Genomic DNA, 21,512 nt, shown 5'->3' on the forward strand with positions numbered 1-21,512 from the left:
GCTTCTGGGGACATCCTGGATAAGTGTATTCATATGGTTTATGGCACTATCCAGTCTTTCTCCCATCGCCTTGAGTCCATCATGAAAGATTGAGCTCAAAACTCACAAACAGTGCAAAAACTCGGGCATGAGTGACCTGTCCGATGCCCTCTGATGCTGCCGGGAAAAGCCCCCAAAAAAGAGGCAGAGAACTGGGACAGGGGAACACCTGATGGACCAGCTTCCTGGTTTCCAGTCTGTGTTGCAGGCCCACTTGCTGCAGCGCTGCTGGATGGCTGGGACGGGTCCATGGCTGTTTGATGAAGGACCACTCCAGAACCAGGGTCTAGAGTGCTGCTCCATGAGCTGTAAAAAAAACAAAAAAAACATTAGTACCAAAGATTTACAATAGTAAAAGCGCCAACTCCTGTGAAATAAAAAAATACAGATTAGGCAATACAACACAACCCAATACACCACAAAAAATACTTATGTTCTCTGGGCAAGGACCGGTCTCAAAAATGCCAGGATGCAGTGATATTTATATTTTTGGATCCTTGCTCCAGAACCACTAGGAACCCGGCTCTCTTGACGAAGGTCCTTGTTGAAGCGATTGTTCATGGAACGCCAACGTGTTTTGACTTTGAGCACTGTTGAAAAATATAAATAATGATTAGACAATGCACTTTTGACCGTGATCACACAACTGTCTGTGATGAGAGAAACTCTTAGGAGTTTCTCTCATCACACACACAGATGTGTGATCCCGGCCAAGGTCACTGATGCATCACACCGCATTGCAATACTTACGAAATGCATTTCAACCCGAGTCGGGGCATTGTCCCAGCCATCCCACATCGCTTTGGCCACCTCATTCCATAGCCGCCGGATCGTCACGTTGTCCGAGTGCTGCGGAACCCGGGTGTCCCACAACGGGAGTCACTCATGAAGCAGGGAGATGAGGATATCATTGTCAATGAGGTCTCATCCCGTTCTGGAACCTAAAAAATAAATAAATACATTAATGTTGGAAACATTAACATAAGGAAAAGAAAGAAAACAACAGAGACAGAAAACAGGCAAGAATATTCAAAGTCAAGAAAAAAAAGGAGTCAAGAAGAAAAAGGTAAAGAAAGGGCAAAGTAAAGAAATGAACAGTGAAGAATAGTAAAGTCAGGATACAATAAGCAGAGTACAAACAGCCAGGTATACTTACATGCCGCCTTGCCACACGACCGTGTCCACGCTGCTCCTGCTCGGCCTCTGCCGCATTTGAAGAACTGTTCTGATAAAGAAAAAAAAAAATTTGTCACATGTGTAGATGTGACAGAGAATACTTACCAATCTGAAGAGGTGAGTACTCACTTCACTTTCATTTCCACCTTGTGCAGGCCCAAGACGTTGCTCCTCCTCCTCAGAAGAAGACATTCTGATGCATGCAGGAAAAAAAATACAGAAATTATTAGGACATATAGAGACAGAAAAAAGAAAATAAAGACATTGGCTTTGATACTCACATTGTTCAGAGTGTAGATTCCTCCCAGGTTCTTTCCAGAGTCTGTCTGCTCTTCTTCCCAGTCTGCTGAGTAGTGACCTGCAAATGCCCACTCCCTCCTTTTATCAGTTTGTATGTGGGGGGTGGCTAATCAGTGTCTAGACAGGTTTTCCTGTGGTAAAACGCATGCGTCCACAAATGCAAACAAACGCACGTGCTTGCGAACGCATGCGTTCACATACACTGTAATGCGTTTTTTCGACGCATTCCTTCCGCTACCAACCACATACATTTCGAGGCTGCAAATTGACGCCTCTGAAATTACAACATGTAGCGTTTACCGTGCCAAGCCGCAGACAACGAAACAACGCATGCGTCATCAAACGTGGAAAAACGCAACCTATCGCAGGCACCTTCATCCATAATCTTAAAGATAGGAATACACGATGCATGCGGAAAATTGCGGCACAAACGCTGCAGACACAACCGCAAATGTGAAACCAGCCTTAGACTGCAGCTCTCACAAAGGTCATGACCTATGTTATCCTGAGCAGGCAGTCTCCTGGTCTCCAGTCACCCCAGGGGGGATGTCCTGAGAACACACACAGAATTGGTAACACTTCGCACCTCCTGGTGCCTTTGATGGGAAGACGTCAATTTGCAGCTTGACACTGTATATTTACTATGAGAAAGGTTACACAAATAGGTTCAAAGAAAAATAATATATTGATTGGTAAAATAGCCAGGATCCAGTCACATACCAAGGATTAGAATATTAACCTGAGAGGCTGGTCTAGAAATTTGACCTCTAGGTTGACTCTATAAATTAGGCCTTTACACAAAGAAAGCTGTTCACAGATTGAGGGGCAGCCAAGCTGATGTGAGCCCTTCAATATTCATCCCCCCCTCAAGGAGCAGAATGCCAGGCTGCAAAGTTTAGATATTTCGGTAAGGTTTCTCCCTTTATTTTTATAACTGTTTTGCATATCTGAATGTCACTTTTTATTTCCATATTTTTATATCCTTTCATTTTAATCACTGTACCTTTTCTATTAAATAATAAGTTTGAACCTTGTATGCTCTAAAGAATCCATAGCCTTAGAATGCGTGATGCTGGTGATTGGCAGACAGTACTAGCAGTATTTCAGGACTCATTGCCCGTGTGTTCGGTAAGTGGAGGCAGCGTGTATGAGCGGGGTGCATGGTCTGTGTCGGGGTGTGAGTTATGCCCAGGAACGGACTGGGACTGAAATTCTGCCCTGGCATTTGAAATCACAGAGGCTCATGCTGTCACTGTCCCCAAGCACTAGATGGGATATATTACTAATATTTCCATGGATAAAGGAAAGCAAGATTTACTACAATACCAATATTTCTAATGATGTCAGAGGCCTGCTGTGGTAATTGACAGAGTCACGTATTTGTGCTTCATCACAACTCTTAACAGCATGGGTGTCTTGAGAACACCCATTCTGTTAACAACATAGCAGACAAGGCAGCCCATGGCCAGACAGGCCCTTCTGGCATTTGCCGGAATTGCCAGATGGCCAGTCCGGCCCTGGTTATGCTCACATTGCAGCATAGGACAAAGGCTGAATGCTGGACTGAGAGAGAAGAGACAGATTAACCCTTGCAGGTGCAACCCCAAGTCACGTGCTGAGAACTAGGTGCATGACTGTAATATTCAGTCATTCCTTGGTGGTGAATTATATGAGGACTGTGTGGTGATAATATTCAGCAACCTTCACCAGGGGATGCTGGTGAGGGACGAGGTTGCACACACAGCGCAGCACTACTGGGCAGCAGCACAGGGCTCCACCAGGTGGTGAAAGAGTAGTCAGACAAGCTGAGTAAACAACAGTCCGTAACAGAAGTACCAGAGTTCACAGGAATACAAAAAATAAAAGCCAGAAGTCAGAGCCAGAAGAGAGCAGATATAACTGAGATGTGAGACAGTCAAACAGGTCAGAAGACAAGCCAGGTCACATACCAAGAGGTCCAAGCACAGGGAGCGAACACTAAGACAAGCGAGGTGGCAGGAAAGGGAAGTCACGGGAACAGAGCTAACGGGCAGAGGACAAAACATGGTATCAAGGGGTCAGCTGCTCTAGCCTGGGAGCATGAACTATCACTGACATTGGTCTGAAGGTCACAGCAGACTGAAATAGCCACATCGAACCCAGAACAAGGCAGAGGTTAACCCCTGCATGACCAGACCGGGGAGAGAATAACAAGAAACAAACCCCGGCCTGGATTGTAACACATTCCTTGGGGGTGGTATTATATGATGATTGTGTGGTGGTAATATCCAGTCATTCCTTGGCAGTGTTATTATATGATGACTGTGTTTTGGTATTATTCAGTAATTCCCTGGCAGTGCTATTATATGAGGACTGTGTGATGGTAATATTCAGTCATTCCTTGGTGGTGGTATTATATGAGGACTGTGTGGTGGTAATATTCAGTCATTTCTCGGTGGTGGTATTATATGATGACTGTGCAGTGGAATTATTCAGTCATTCCTTGGCAGTGGAATTATATGATGACTGTGTGGTGGTATTATTCAGTCATTCCTTGGTGGTGGTATTATATGATGACTGTGTGGTGGTATTATTCAGTCATTCCTTGGCGATGGTATTATATGATGACCATACTGTGGTATTATTCAGTCATTCCTTGGCGGTGGTATTATATGAGGACTGTGTGGTGGTATTATTCAGTCATTCCTTGGCGATGGTATTATATGATGACCATACTGTGGTATTATTCAGTCATTCCTTGGCGGTGGTATTATATGAGGACTGTGTGGTGGTATTATTCAGTCATTCCTTGGCGATGGTATTATATGATGACCATACTGTGGTATTATTCAGTCATTCCTTGGCGGTGGTATTATATGAGGACTGTGTGGTGGTATTATTCAGTCATTCCTTGGCGATGGTATTATATGATGACCATACTGTGGTGTTATTCAGTCATTCCTTGGCGATGGTATTATATGATGACCATACTGTGGTATTATTCAGTCATTCCTTGGCGGTGGTATTATATGAGGACTGTGTGGTGGTATTATTCAGTCATTCCTTGGCGATGGTATTATATGATGACCATACTGTGGTGTTATTCAGTCATTCCTTGGCGATGGTATTATATGATGACCATACTGTGGTGTTATTCAGTCATTCCTTGGCGGTGGTATTATATGAGGACTGTGTGGTGGTATTATTCAGTCATTCCTTGGTGGTGGTATTATATGAGGACTGTGTGATGGTAATATTCAGTCATTCCTTGGTGGTGGTATTATATGAGGACTGTGTGGTGGTAATATTCAGTCATTTCTCGGTGGTGGTATTATATGATGACTGTGCAGTGGAATTATTCAGTCATTCCTTGGCAGTGGAATTATATGATGACTGTGTGGTGGTATTATTCAGTCATTCCTTGGTGGTGGTATTATATGATGACTGTGTGGTGGTATTATTCAGTCATTCCTTGGCGATGGTATTATATGATGACCATACTGTGGTATTATTCAGTCATTCCGAGGTGGTGGTATTATATGAGGACTGTGTGGTGGTATTATTCAGTCATTCCTTGGTGATGGTATTATATGATGACCATACTGTGGTATTATTCAGTCATTCCTTGGCGGTGGTATTATATGAGGACTGTGTGGTATTATTCAGTCATTCCTTGGCGATGGTATTATATGATGACTGTGTGGTGGTATTATTCAGTCATTCCTTGGCAATGGTATTATATGATGACCATAGTGTGGTGTTATTCAGTCATTCCGAGGTGGTGGTATTATTCAGTCATTCCTTGGCGGTGGTATTATATGAGGACTGTTGTGTGGTGGTATTATTCAGTCATTCCTTGCTGGTGTAATATATGATGACTGTGTGGTGGTAATATTTAAATATACACTTGAATATTAATGTAAATTGTTTTATACTATTCCAATTTTTTTGTTAAGCTTTATTTGTATGTACTAGGAAACGTTGTTCACACCTCTCTGGTTTTATATAGGAATAAATATTAATAAACAGATGTAATGGAAAAGAAAAAACATGAAGGAAAAAGACTGAAGTGATGTGTATTTAAAATATATTTATTTATTTATTTATTTAATTCTGCACAGTAAACATGAATATGGCAGACCTTAGAGGGTTATTCCCCATTTTCATTGCTGGATAGTGTGTAGAAATGCAAGCCATTTACTTCTTATTGAAATTTGCATTCATCCTTGAGATAGTAACCATTTTATTTTGTTTACAGTGTGTTGCTTAAGGGTCTGTCCATCTTTCTAGCTTGATAACCTTGCAGTTTTAGTTTTCCAAGGTGGCCGGTTTCCAGGAAAACGAGTTGTAAAGCAGTATTAATAGCTCAAGAAATGACAGTTTTAACAAGGAATACATTGCAAAATTGCTTCTCTTTACCAGTATTATCAGAGACATATTTATTTATGAAGATGAAAATAACCCTTTAAAGTCACAATAGCTTTATTAATGATGACACAGGCACTCGCCAACAATCCAGAATTCCTCTAGTGTCGCTCGATTGTGTCGGCTGTGCGCTGCTCACGCCTGGCTGCTCCCTCCTCCCCTCTCCCTCTGTCTCCGGGGTGGATGTTCTCGGCGGTCGGCTCGCTCGCCTGCCTCCCCGCTCTCCCAGCCCAGGCTTCTCCTGCTCACTGGAACGGCCGGTGACAGCGGCTCCGGCGGAAGGAAGATGGCGGCCGAGGGCATGATCCTTACTAATCACGACCACCAAATACGGGTCGGGGTGCTGACAGGTAAATGACGCAGCGGTGCCGGTTGTGCAGTGTGTATGTGTCCTGCGCCTACCACCCATTGACATGACAGCGGCAGCCATGGGGGCTCCTGCAGCCGGCAACCTAAAATGGCACCTGGCTGATTGGAGAGAGAGCGATCCGTGTATGTATGTGTGTGTGTGTGTGCATCCGCAGTGTCAGTGCACGGTGCACCCGCCGGGATGGTACCTCACACACCGGGATCCTCTGTGCAGCCGTGACAGCCCGAGCAGTGGCAGCCGTGACAGCCCGAGCAGTGGCAGCCGTGACAGGGCGAGCAGTGGCAGCCGTGACAGCCCGAGCAGTGGCAGCCGTGACAGCCCGAGCAGTGGCAGCCGTGACAGGGCGAGCAGTGGCAGCCGTGACAGCCCGAGCAGTGGCAGCCGTGACAACCCGAGCAGTGGCAGCCGTGACAGCCCGAGCAGTGGCAGCCGTGACAGCCCGAGCAGTGGCAGCCGTGACAGGGCGAGTAGTGGCAGCCGTGACAGCCCGAGCAGTGGCAGCCGTGACAGCCCGAGCAGTGGCAGCCGTGACAGCCCGGTGCAGCCTCAGCCATGCTCTGGCATAGCCGCAGATCGCATCTGCATCCAGCCCGTGTGTGTCACAGCTGCTAACATGGCTGATCCCAGCGGCGTGTATAGTTTGGCACTGCTGTATCTGCAGATCGCGGCTGTATACAGCCTGTGCACACGTCACTACACTGATATACTGCTTATATCTGCAGATCACATCTGTATACAGTCTATATAGGTCACCTTATCTTGTTAATATGGCTGATTACAGCTCTCTATATAGTATTGCTCTGGTACACTGTGTTATATCTGCTAATATGGCTGATCCCTTCTCTAAACCCCTGTACTGTATGTATAGTAAAATACTACTGTATCTGCAGTCATTATATAGATCTGATCTGCAGATGTGGCATGTGCTCAGCCTGTATATAGATGTGATCTGCAGATATGGCATGTGCTCAGGCTGTATATAGATGAGACCTGCAGCTATGGAATGTGCTCAGCCTGTATATAGATGTGATCTGCAGATATGACATGTGCTCAGCCTGTATATAGATGTGACCTGCAGATATGACATGTGCTCAGCCTGTATATAGATGTGATCTGCAGATATGGCATGTGCTCAGCCTGTATATAGATGTGATCTGCAGATATGACATGTGCTCAGGCTGTATATAGATGAGACCTGCAGATATGACATGTGCTCAGGCTGTATATAGATGTGACCTGCAGATATGACATGTGCTCAGGCTGTATATAGATGTGATCTGCAGATATGGAATGTGCTCAGCCTGTATATAGATGTGACCTGCAGATATGACATGTGCTCAGGCTGTATATAGATGTGATCTGCAGATATGGCATGTGCTCAGGCTGTATATAGATGAGACCTGCAGATATGACATGTGCTCAGGCTGTATATAGATGTGACCTGCAGATATGACATGTGCTCAGGCTGTATATAGATGTGATCTGCAGATATGGAATGTGCTCAGCCTGTATATAGATGTGACCTGCAGATATGACATGTGCTCAGGCTGTATATAGATGTGATCTGCAGATATGGCATGTGCTCAGGCTGTATATAGATGAGACCTGCAGATATGACATGTGCTCAGGCTGTATATAGATGTGATCTGCAGATATGACATGTGCTCAGGCTGTATATAGATGTGATCTGCAGATATGACATGTGCTCAGCCTGTATATAGATGAGACCAGCAGATATGATGTGCTTAGGCTGTATATACAGTAGATGTGATCTGGAGATATGACATGTGCTCAGCCTGTATATAGATGTGATCTGCAGATATGGAATGTGCTCAGCCTGTATATAGATGTGATCTGCAGATATGACATGTGCTCAGCCTGTATATAGATGTGATCTGCAGATATGACATGTGCTCAGCCTGTATATAGATGAGACCTGCAGATATGACGTGCTCAGCCTGTATATAGATGAGACCTGCAGATATGATGTGCTCAGGCTGTATATAGATGTGATCTGCAGATATGACATGTGCACAGGCTGTATATAGATGTGACCTGCAGATATGACATGTGCTCAGTTGTATATAGATGTGATCTGCAGATATGACGTGCTCAGGCTGTATATAGATGAGACCTGCAGATATGTCATGTGCTCAGTTGTATATAGATGTGATCTGCAGATATGACGTGCTCAGGCTGTATATAGATGAGACCTGCAGATATGACATGTGCTCAGTTGTATATAGATGTGATCTGCAGATATGACATGTGCTCAGGCTGTATATAGATGAGACCTGCAGATATGACATGTGCTCAGTTGTATATAGATGTGATCTGCAGATATGACATGTGCTCAGGCTGTATATAGATGAGACCTGCAGATATGTCATGTGCTCAGGCTGTATATAGATGTGACCTGCAGATATGACATGTGCTCAGGCTGTATATAGATGTGATCTGCAGATATGTCATGTGCTCAGCCTGTATATAGATGTGATCTGCAGATATGTCATGTGCTCAGGCTGTATATAGATGTGATCTGCAGATAGGACATGTGCTCAGCCTGTATATAGATGTGATCTGGAGATATGACATGTGCACAGGCTGTATATAGATGTGATCTGCAGATATGACATCTATATACAGCCTAAGCACATCATATCTGCAGGTCTCATCTATATACAGGCTGAGCACATGTCATATCTGCAGATCACATCTATATACAGCCTGTGCACATGTCATATCTGCAGATCACATCTATATACAGCCTGTGCACATGTCATATCTGCAGGTCACATCTATATGCAGCCTGTGCACATGTCATGTCTGCAGATCACATCTATATACAGCCTGAGCACATGTCATTTCTGCAGATCACATCTATATACAGCCTGAGCACATGTCATATCTGCAGATCACATCTATATACAGCTTGTGCACATGTCATATCTCCAGATCACATCTATATACAGCCTGTGCACATGTCATATCTGCAGATCACATCTATATACAGCCTGTGCACATGTCATATCTGCAGATCACATCTATATACAGCCTGTGCACATGTCATATCTGCAGGTCACATCTATATACAGCCTGTGCACATGTCATATCTGCAGGTCACATCTATATACAGCCTGAGCACATGTCATATCTGCAGGTCACATCTATATACAGCCTGTGCACATGTCATATCTGCAGATCACATCTATATACAGGCTGAGCACATGTCATATCTGCAGGTCTCATCTATATACAGGCTGAGCACATGTCATATCTGCAGATCACATCTATATACAGCCTGTGCACATGTCATATCTGCAGGTCACATCTATATACAGGCTGAGCACATGTCATATCTGCAGATCACATCTATATACAGGCTGAGCACATCATATCTGCTGGTCTCATCTATATACAGCCTGTGCACATGTCATATCTGCAGGTCACATCTATATGCAGCCTGTGCACATGTCATATCTGCAGGTCACATCTATATGCAGCCTGTGCACATGTCATATCTGCAGATCACATCTATATACAGCCTGAGCACATGTCATATCTGCAGATCACATCTATACACAGCCTGAGCACAGGTAATATCTCCAGATCACATCTACTGTATATACATCCTAAGCACATCATATCTGCTGGTCTCATCTATATACAGGCTGAGCGCGTCATATCTGCAGGTCTCATCTATATACAGCCTGTGCACATGTCATATCTGCAGATCACATCTATATACAGCCTGTGCACGTCATATCTGCAGGTCTCATCTATATTCAGCCTGAGCACATGTCATATCTGCAGATCACATCTATATACAGCTTGTGCACATGTCATATCTCCAGATCACATCTATATACAGCCTGTGCACATGTCATATCTGCAGATCACATCTATATACAGCCTGTGCACATGTCATATCTGCAGATCACATCTATATACAGGCTGAGCACGTCATATCTGCAGGTCTCATCTATATACAGGCTGAGCACATGTCATATCTGCAGGTCTCATCTATATTCAGCCTGTGCACATGTCATATCTGCAGGTCACATCTATATACAGCCTGAGCACATGTTATATCTGCAGATCACATCTATATACAGCCTGAGCACATGTCATATCTGCAGATCACATCTATATACAGCCTGAGCACATGTCATATCTGCAGATCACATCTATATACAGCCTGTGCACATGTCATATCTGCAGGTCACATCTATATACAGCCTGTGCACATGTCATATCTGCAGATCACATCTATATACAGCCTGAGCACATGTCATATCTGCAGGTCTCATCTATATACAGGCTGAGCACATGTCATATCTGCAGATCACATCTATATACAGGCTGTGCACATGTCATATCTGCAGGTCACATCTATATACAGGCTGAGCACATCATATCTGCTGGTCTCATCTATATACAGGCTGAGCACATGTCATATCTGCAGATCACATCTATATACAGGCTGAGCACATGTCATATCTCCAGATCACATCTATATACAGGCTGAGCACATCATATCTGCAGATCACATCTATATACAGCCTGTGCACATGTCATATCTGCAGATCACATCTATATACAGGCTGAGCACATGTCATATCTGCAGATCACATCTATATACAGGCTGAGCACATGTCATATCTGCAGATCACATCTATATACAGCCTGTGCACATGTCATATCTGCAGGTCACATCTATATACAGGCTGAGCACATCATATCTGCTGGTCTCATCTATATACAGCCTGAGCACATGTCATATCTGCAGATCACATCTATATACAGGCTGAGCACATGTCATATCTGCAGATCACATCTATATACAGGCTGAGCACATGTCATATCTGCAGGTCACATCTATATGCAGCCTGTGCACATGTCATATCTGCAGATCACATCTATATACAGGCTGAGCACATCATATCTGCAGATCACATCTATATACAGCCTGTGCACATGTCATATCTGCAGGTCACATCTATATACAGGCTGAGCACATGTCATATCTGCAGATCACATCTATATACAGGCTGAGCACATGTCATATCTGCAGATCACATCTATATACAGGCTGAGCACATGTCATATCTCCAGATCACATCTATATACAGGCTGAGCACATCATATCTGCAGATCACATCTATATACAGGCTGAGCACATCATATCTGCAGATCACATCTATATACAGGCTGAGCACGTCATATCTGCAGGTCTCATCTATATACAGGCTGAGCACATGTCATATCTGCAGATCACATCTATATACAGGCTGAGCACATGTCATATCTGCAGGTCACATCTATATGCAGCCTGTGCACATGTCATATCTGCAGATCACATCTATATACAGCCTGAGCACATGTCATATCTGCGGATCACATCTATATACAGCCTGAGCACATGTCATATCTGCAGGTCTCATCTATATACAGGCTGAGCACATGTCATATCTGCAGATCACATCTATATACAGGCTGTGCACATGTCATATCTCCAGATCACATCTATATACAGGCTGAGCACATCATATCTTCAGGTCACATCTATATACAGGCTGAGCACGTCATATCTGCAGGTCTCATCTATATACAGGCTGAGCACATGTCATATCTGCAGGTCTCATCTATATTCAGCCTGTGCACATGTCATATCTGCAGGTCACATCTATATACAGCCTGAGCACATGACATATCTGCAGGTCTCATCTATATTCAGCCTGTGCACATGTCATATCTGCAGGTCACATCTATATACAGCCTGAGCACATGTTATATCTGCAGATCACATCTATATACAGCCTGAGCACATGTCATATCTGCAGATCACATCTATATACAGCCTGAGCACATGTCATATCTGCAGATCACATCTATATACAGCCTGAGCACAGGTAATATCTCCAGATCACATCTACTGTATATACAGCCTAAGCACATCATATCTGCTGGTCTCATCTATATACAGGCTGAGCGCGTCATATCTGCAGGTCTCATCTATATACAGGCTGAGCACATGTCATATCTGCAGGTCTCATCTATATACAGCCTGTGCACATGTCATATCTGCAGATCACATCTATATACAGCCTGTGCACATGTCATATCTGCAGATCACATCTATATACAACCTGAGCACATGTCATATCTGCAGATCACATCTATATACAGCCTGAGCACATGTTCTATCTGCAGATCACATCTATATACAGCTTGTGCACATGTCATATCTCCAGATCACATCTATATACAGCCTGTGCACATGTCATATCTGCAGATCACATCTATATACAGCCTGTGCACATGTCATATCTGCAGATCACATCTATATACAGGCTGAGCACGTCATATCTGCAGGTCTCATCTATATACAGGCTGAGCACATGTCATATCTGCAGGTCTCATCTATATTCAGCCTGTGCACATGTCATATCTGCAGGTCACATCTATATACAGCCTGAGCACATGTTATATCTGCAGATCACATCTATATACAGCCTGAGCACATGTCATATCTGCAGATCACATCTATATACAGCCTGAGCACATGTCATATCTGCAGATCACATCTATATACAGCCTGTGCACATGTCATATCTGCAGGTCACATCTATATACAGCCTGTGCACATGTCATATCTGCAGATCACATCTATATACAGCCTGTGCACATGTCATATCTGCAGGTCTCATCTATATTCAGCCTGAGCACATGTCATATCTGCAGATCACATCTATATACAGCCTGTGCACATGTCATATCTGCAGATCACATCTATATACAACCTGAGCACATGTCATATCTGCAGATCACATCTATATACAGCCTGAGCACATGTTCTATCTGCAGATCACATCTATATACAGCTTGTGCACATGTCATATCTCCAGATCACATCTATATACAGCCTGTGCACATGTCATATCTGCAGATCACATCTATATACAGCCTGTGCACATGTCATATCTGCAGATCACATCTATATACAGGCTGAGCACGTCATATCTGCAGGTCTCATCTATATACAGGCTGAGCACATGTCATATCTGCAGGTCTCATCTATATTCAGCCTGTGCACATGTCATATCTGCAGGTCACATCTATATACAGCCTGAGCACATGTTATATCTGCAGATCACATCTATATACAGCCTGAGCACATGTCATATCTGCAGATCACATCTATATACAGGCTGAGCACATGTCATATCTGCAGATCACATCTATATACAGGCTGAGCACATGTCATATCTCCAGATCACATCTATATACAGGCTGAGCACATCATATCTGCAGATCACATCTATATACAGGCTGAGCACATCATATCTGCAGATCACATCTATATACAGGCTGAGCACGTCATATCTGCAGGTCTCATCTATATACAGGCTGAGCACATGTCATATCTGCAGATCACATCTATATACAGGCTGAGCACATGTCATATCTGCAGATCACATCTATATACAGCCTGTGCACATGTCATATCTGCAGATCACATCTATATACAGCCTGTGCACATGTCATATCTGCAGGTCACATCTATATACAGCCTGAGCACATGTCATATCTGCAGATCACATCTATATACAGGCTGAGCACATGTCATATCTGCAGATCACATCTATATACAGGCTGAGCACATGTCATATCTGCAGATCACATCTATATACAGCCTGTGCACATGTCATATCTGCAGGTCTCATCTATATACAGGCTGAGCACATGTCATATCTGCAGATCACATCTATATACAGGCTGAGCACATGTCATATCTGCAGATCACATCTATATACAGCCTGTGCACATGTCATATCTGCAGGTCACATCTATATACAGCCTGTGCACATGTCATATCTGCAGATCACATCTATATACAGCCTGTGCACATGTCATATCTGCAGGTCACATCTATATACAGCCTGAGCACATGTCATATCTGCAGATCACATCTATATACAGGCTGAGCACATGTCATATCTGCGGATCACATCTATATACAGGCTGAGCACATGTCATATCTGCAGATCACATCTATATACAGGCTGAGCACATGTCATATCTCCAGATCACATCTATATACAGGCTGAGCACATGTCATATCTGCAGATCACATCTATATACAGGCTGAGCACATGTCATATCTCCAGATCACATCTATATACAGGCTGAGCACATGTCATATCTGCAGGTCACATCTATATACAGGCTGAGCACATGTCATATCTGCAGATCACATCTATATACAGGCTGAGCACATGTCATATCTGCAGATCACATCTATATACAGGCTGAGCACATGTCATATCTGCAGATCACATCTATATACAGGCTGAGCACATGTCATATCTCCAGATCACATCTATATACAGGCTGAGCACATCATATCTGCAGGTCACATCTATATACAGGCTGAGCACGTCATATCTGCAGGTCTCATCTATATACAGGCTGAGCACATGTCATATCTGCAGGTCACATCTATATGCAGCCTGTGCACATGTCATGTCTGCAGATCACATCTATATACAGCCTGAGCACATGTCATATCTGCAGATCACATCTATATACAGCCTGAGCACATGTCATATCTGCAGATCACATCTATATACAGCCTGAGCACAGGTAATATCTCCAGATCACATCTACTGTATATACAGCCTAAGCACATCATATCTGCTGGTCTCATCTATATACAGGCTGAGCACATGTCATATCTGCAGATCACATCTATATACAGGCTGAGCACATGTCATATCTGCAGGTCTCATCTATATTCAGCCTGTGCACATGTCATATCTGCAGATCACATCTATATACAGCCTGTGCACATGTCATATCTGCAGATCACATCTATATACAGCCTGAGCACATGTCATATCTGCAGATCACATCTATATACAGCCTGTGCACATGTCATATCTGCAGGTCTCATCTATATTCAGCCTGTGCACATGTCATATCTGCAGGTCACATCTATATACAGGCTGAGCACATGTCATATCTGCAGATCACATCTATATACAGCCTGTGCACGTCATATCTGCAGGTCACATCTATATACAGCCTGAGCACATGTTCTATCTGCAGATCACATCTATATACAGCTTGTGCACATGTCATATCTCCAGATCACATCTATATACAGCCTGTGCACATGTCATATCTGCAGATCACATCTATATACAGGCTGAGCACATGTCATATCTGCAGATCACATCTATATACAGCCTGTGCACATGTCATATCTGCAGATCACATCTATATACAGGCTGAGCACATGTCATATCTGCAGATCACATCTATATACAGGCTGAGCACATGTCATATCTGCAGATCACATCTATATACAGGCTGAGCACATGCCATATCTGCAGATCACATCTATATACAGGCTGAGCACATGTCATATCTGCAGATCACATCTATATACAGGCTGAGCACATGCCATATCTGCAGATCACATCTATATACAGGCTGAGCACATCATATCTGCAGATCACATCTATATACAGGCTGAGCACGTCGTATATACAAATCACACCTATATCTCCATGTCATTGTACTTTTATATTATACTACATCTGCCTCCCCAGTTTTTATGATTTATGTCCGATCACATCTATATACCCAATGTAGGTTTTTATATTACCCTACATTTGCCCCCAGTCTATATCATATAGCCCATTTATATAAACTTATACTGTATGTCTATATTGCACTATCCTGATGCTGTCATATATAAGGTTCCTATATAGCTTTATTCCCTGTATAATCTGATATTTTTCCTTTCGAACTAGGTCTACTAATACTGCATGTTGTCTTTAGGTTTCATAGCCATATGTGATTTGATCCACACATAGGGGGAGGGCTGAAATTGGGGAAATCCACCCATGGAGACTAGATAAGGATTGCAGTCATTTGCAAAAAAAAAATCCTGATCTGGAGCTCTCAATGCTGTACGCACAACGTGGCCCTGCAGTGTGAACGGCTGCAAATCTTACATTGTGTCAGCTATTTTTGACACCAGGGAGTATCGTCCATTTATAGAGGCATCTTTCTCAATGATTGTCTCTTTAATAGAGATGAGAAGCCTCTGCCTCCCTTCTTTCCTCCGTCGTTGCTCCCTTCTTTCCTCCGTCGTTGCTCCCTTCTTTCCTCCGTCGTTGCTCCCTTCTTTCCTCCGTCGTTGCTCCCTTCTTTCCTCCGTCGTTGCTCCCTTCTTTCCTCCGTCGTTGCTCCCTTCTTTCCTCCGTCGCTGCCTCCCTTCTTTCCTCCTTCGCTGCCTCCCTTCTTTCCTCCGTCGTTGCTCCCTTCTTTCCTCCGTCGTTGCTCCCTTCTTTCCTCCGTCGTTGCTCCCTTCTTTCCTCCGTCGTTGCTCCCTTCTTTCCTCCGTCGTTGCTCCCTTCTTTCCTCCGTCGTTGCTCCCTTCTTTCCTCCGTCGTTGCTCCCTTCTTTCCTCCGTCGTTGCTCCCTTCTTTCCTCCGTCGTTGCTCCCTTCTTTCCTCCGTCGTTGCTCCCTTCTTTCCTCCGTCGTTGCTCCCTTCTTTCCTCCGTCGTTGCTCCCTTCTTTCCTCCGTCGTTGCTCCCTTCTTTCCTCCGTCGTTGCTCCCTTCTTTCCTCCGTCGTTGCTCCCTTCTTTCCTCCGTCGTTGCTCCCTTCTTTCCTCCGTCGTTGCTCCCTTCTTTCCTCCGTCGTTGCTCCCTTCTTTCCTCCGTCGTTGCTCCCTTCTTTCCTCCGTCGTTGCTCCCTTCTTTCCTCCGTCGTTGCTCCCTTCTTTCCTCCGTCGTTGCTCCCTTCTTTCCTCCGTCGTTGCTCCCTTCTTTCCTCCGTCGTTGCTCCCTTCTTTCCTCCGTCGTTGCTCCCTTCTTTCCTCCGTCGTTGCTCCCTTCTTTCCTCCGTCGCTGCCTCCCTTCTTTCCTCCGTCGCTGCCTCCCTTCTTTCCTCCGTCGCTGCCTCCCTTCTTTCCTCTGTCGCTGCCTCCCTTCTTTCCTCTGTCGCTGCTTCTCTTCCTGTTGCTGCCTCCTCTCCTTCCTCTGTCACTCCCTTCCTACCTCCGTTACTGCATCCCTTCCTTTCTCCGCCATTGCCTCCTTTCCTCCATCGCTGCTTTCTTTCCTCCATCGCTGCCTCTCTTCCTGTCGCTGCCTTCGTTCGTTGCTGCATCCCTTCCATCCTCCGTGGCTGCCTCCCTTCCTTCTTCTGTGGCTGCCCCCCTTCCTTCTTTTGTGGCTGCCCCCCTTCCTTCTTTTGTGGCTGCCCCCCTTCCTTCTTTTGTGGCTGCCCCCCTTCCTTCTTTTGTGGCTGCCCCCCTTCCTTCTTTTGTGGCTGCCCCCCTTCCTTCTTCTGTGGCTGCCCCCCTTCCTTCTTCTGTGGCTGCCCCCCTTCCTTCTTCTGTGGCTGCCCCCCTTCCTTCTTCTGTGGCTGCCCCCCTTCCTTCTTCTGTGGCTGCCCCCCTTCCTTCTTCTGTGGCTGCCCCCCTTCCTTCTTCTGTGGCTGCCCCCCTTTCTTCTTCTGTGGCTGCCCCCCTTCCTTCTTCCGTGGCTGCCTCCCTTCCTTCCTGTTACTGCTTCCCTTCCTCCGTCACTGCCTCCCTTCCTCCGTCTCTACCTCCCTCCGTGTCTGCTTTAATCCCTCTTTACTTCCTTCATCGCTGCCTCCTTTCCTCCCTCCGTTTCTGCCTTCCTCCCTCCGTTTCTGCCTTCCTCCCTCCGTTTCTGCCTTCCTCCCTCCGTTTCTGCCTTCCTCCCTCCGTTTCTGCCTTCCTCCCTCCGTTTCTGCCTTCCTCCCTCCGTTTCTGCCTCCCTCCGTTTCTGCCTCCCTCCGTTTCTGCCTCCCTCCGTTTCTGCCTCCCTCCGTTTCTGCCTCCCTTCCTCCGGCTCAGCCTCCCTTCCTTCCTCTGACGCTGCCTCCCTTCCTCCGACGCTGCCTCCCTTCCTGTCTCTGCCTCCCTTTCTGTCTCTGCCTCCCTTCCTGTCTCTGCCTCCCTTCCTTCGTCTCTGCCTCCCTTCCTCCGTCTCTGCCTCCCTTCCTCCGTCTCTGCCTCCCTTCCTCCGTCTCTGCCTCCCTTCCTCCGTCTCTGCCTCCCTTCCTCCGTCTCTGCCTCCCTTCCTCCGTCTCTGCCTCCCTTCCTCCGTCTCTGCCTCCCTTCCTCCGTCTCTGCCTCCCTTCCTCCGTCTCTGCCTCCCTTCCTCCGTCTCTGCCTCCCTTCCTCCGTCTCTGCCTCCCTTCCTTCCTCCGTCTCTGCCTCCCTTCCTCCGTCTCTGCCTCCCTTCCTCCGTCTCTGCCTCCCTTCGTCCGTCTCTGCCTCCCTTCCTTCCTCCGTCTCTGCCTCCCTTCCTTCCTCCGTCTCTGCCTCCCTTCCTTCCTCCGTCTCTGCCTCCCTTCCTTCCTCCGTCTCTGCCTCCCTTCCTTCCTCCGTCTCTGCCTCCCTTCCTTCCTCCGTCTCTGCCTCCCTTCCTTCCTCCGTCTCTGCCTCCCTTCCTCCGTCTCTGCCTCCCTTCCTCCGTCTCTGCCTCTCTTCCTTCCTCCGTCTCTGCCTCTCTTCCTTCCTCCGTCTCTGCCTCTCTTCCTTCCTCCGTCTCTGCCTCTCTTCCTTCCTCCGTCTCTGCCTCTCTTCCTTCCTCCGTCTCTGCCTCTCTTCCTTCCTCCGTCTCTGCCTCTCTTCCTTCCTCCGTCTCTGCCTCTCTTCCTTCCTCCGTCTCTGCCTCTCTTCCTTCCTCCGTCTCTGCCTCTCTTCCTTCCTCCGTCTTTGCCTCCCTTCCTCCTTCTCTGCCTCTCTTCCTTCCTCCGTCTCTGCCTCCCTTCCTCCGTCTCTGCCTCTCTTCCTTCCTCCGTCTCTGCCTCTCTTCCTTCCTCCGTCTCTGCCTCCCTTCCTCCGTCTTTGCCTCCCTTCCTCCATCTCTGCCTCTCTTCCTTCCTCCGTCTTTGCCTCCCTTCCTCCGTCTTTGCCTCCCTTCCTCCGTCTTTGCCTCCCTTCCTCCGTCTCTGCCTCTCTTCCTTCCTCCGTCTCTGCCTCTCTTCCTTCCTCCGTCTCTGCCTCTCTTCCTTCCTCCGTCTCTGCCTCTCTTCCTTCCTCCGTCTCTGCCTCTCTTCCTTCCTCCGTCTTTGCCTCCCTTCCTCCGTCTCTGCCTCTCTTCCTTCCTCCGTCTCTGCCTCTCTTCCTTCCTCCGTCTCTGCCTCTCTTCCTTCTTCCGTCTCTGCCTCTCTTCCTTCCTCCGTCTCTGCCTCTCTTCCTTCCTCCGTCTCTGCCTCTCTTCCTTCCTCCGTCTTTGCCTCTCTTCCTTCCTCCGTCTTTGCCTCTCTTCCTTCCTCCGTCTCTGCCTCTCTTCCTTCCTCCGTCTCTGCCTCTCTTCCTTCCTCCGTCTCTGCCTCTCTTCCTTCCTCCGTCTCTGCCTCTCTTCCTTCCTCCGTCTCTGCCTCTCTTCCTTCCTCCGTCTCTGCCTCTCTTCCTTCCTCCGTCTCTGCCTCTCTTCCTTCCTCCGTCTCTGCCTCCCTTCCTCCGTCTCTGCCTCTCTTCCTTCCTCCGCCTCTTCCTTCCTCCGTCTCTGCCTCCCTTCCTCCGTCTTTGCCTCTCTTCCTTCCTCCGTCTCTGCCTCCCTTCCTCCGTCTCTGCCTCTCTTCCTTCCTCCGTCTCTGCCTCTCTTCCTTCCTCCGTCTCTGCCTCTCTGCCTCCCTCCGTCTCTGCCTCCCTCCGTTTCTGCCTCCCTCCGTTTCTGCCTCCCTTCCTCCGGCTCAGCCTCCCTTCCTTCCTCCGACGCTGCCTCCCTTCCTCCGACGCTGCCTCCCTTCCTGTCTCTGCCTCCCTTCCTCCGTCTCTGCCTCCCTTCCTCCGTCTCTGCCTCCCTTCCTCCGTCTCTGCCTCCCTTCCTCCGTCTCTGCCTCCCTTCCTCCGTCTCTGCCTCCCTTCCTCCGTCTCTGCCTCCCTTCCTCCGTCTCTGCCTCCCTTCCTTCCTCCGTCTCTGCCTCCCTTCCTTCCTCCGTCTCTGCCTCCCTTCCTCTGTCTCTGCCTCTCTTCCTTCCTCCGTCTCTGCCTCTCTTCCTTCCTCCGTCTCTGCCTCTCTTCCTTCCTCCGTCTCTGCCTCTCTTCCTTCCTCCGTCTCTGCCTCTCTTCCTTCCTCCGTCTCTGCCTCTCTTCCTTCCTCCGTCTCTGCCTCTCTTCCTTCCTCCGTCTCTGCCTCTCTTCCTTCCTCCGTCTCTGCCTCTCTTCCTTCCTCCGTCTCTGCCTCTCTTCCTTCCTCCGTCTCTGCCTCTCTTCCTTCCTCCCTGTTTGCCTCCCTTCCTCCGTCTCTGCCTCTCTTCCTTCCTCCGTCTCTGCCTCCCTTCCTCCGTCTCTGCCTCTCTTCCTTCCTCCGTCTCTGCCTCCCTTCCTCCGTCTCTGCCTCTCCTCCTTCCTCCGTCTCTGCCTTCTCTTCCTTCCTCCGTCTTTGCCTCCCTTCCTCCGTCTCTACCTCTCTTCCTTCCTCCGTCTCTGCCTCCCTTCCTCCGTCTTTGCCTCCCTTCCTCCATCTCTGCCTCTCTTCCTTCCTCCGTCTTTGCCTCCCTTCCTCCGTCTCTGCCTCTCTTCCTTCCTCCGTCTCTGCCTCTCTTCCTTCCTCCGTCTCTGCCTCTCTTCCTTCCTCCGTCTCTGCCTCTCTTCCTTCCTCCGTCTCTGCCTCTCTTCCTTCCTCCGTCTTTGCCTCCCTTCCTCCGTCTCTGCCTCTCTTTCTTCCTCTGTCTCTGCCTCTCTTCCTTCTTCCGTCTCTGCCTCTCTTCCTTCTTCCGTCTCTGCCTCTCTTCCTTCTTCCGTCTCTGCCTCTCTTCCTTCCTCCGTCTCTGCCTCTCTTCCTTCCTCCGTCTTTGCCTCTCTTCCTTCCTCCGTCTCTGCCTCTCTTCCTTCCTCCGTCTCTGCCTCTCTTCCTTCCTCCGTCTCTGCCTCTCTTCCTTCCTCCGTCTCTGCCTCTCTTCCTTCCTCCGTCTCTGCCTCTCTTCCTTCCTCCGTCTTTGCCTCCCTTCCTCCGTCTCTGCCTCTCTTCCTTCCTCCGCCTCTTCCTTCCTCCGTCTCTGCCTCCCTTCCTCCGTCTTTGCCTCTCTTCCTTCCTCCTTCTCTGCCTCTCTTCCTCCGTCTCTGCCTCTCTTCCTTCCTCCGTCTCTGCCTCTCTTCCTTCCTCCGTCTTTGCCTCCCTTCCTCCGTCTCTGCCTCTCTTCCTTCCTCCGTCTCTGC

At 47.2% G+C, this 21,512-nt stretch overlaps 1 protein-coding gene across 43 annotated transcripts in view; it reads left to right on the plus strand.

The window, feature by feature from the left end:
- Positions 1-5,996: 5,996 nt before the first annotated feature.
- GPHN (gephyrin) overlaps positions 5,997-21,512 on the plus strand; it is a 593,334-nt gene continuing 577,818 nt past the window's right edge. For 20 of the 43 annotated variants that reach the window (XM_077257052.1, XM_077257075.1, XM_077257249.1 and 17 more), the window contains exon 1: positions 6,090-6,269. In XM_077257052.1, coding sequence (XP_077113167.1) covers positions 6,206-6,269 — 64 coding nt within the window. In that variant the 5' untranslated portion in view covers positions 6,090-6,205. Of the gene's footprint in view, positions 6,270-21,512 lie in introns of all 43 variants that reach the window. The other 23 variants (XM_077257046.1, XM_077257033.1, XM_077257060.1 and 20 more) reach the window with 6 other exon arrangements.

The sequence above is a fragment of the Ranitomeya variabilis genome, chromosome 1, assembly GCF_051348905.1.
Source record: "Ranitomeya variabilis isolate aRanVar5 chromosome 1, aRanVar5.hap1, whole genome shotgun sequence".
Taxonomy (NCBI): Eukaryota; Metazoa; Chordata; class Amphibia; order Anura; family Dendrobatidae; genus Ranitomeya; species Ranitomeya variabilis.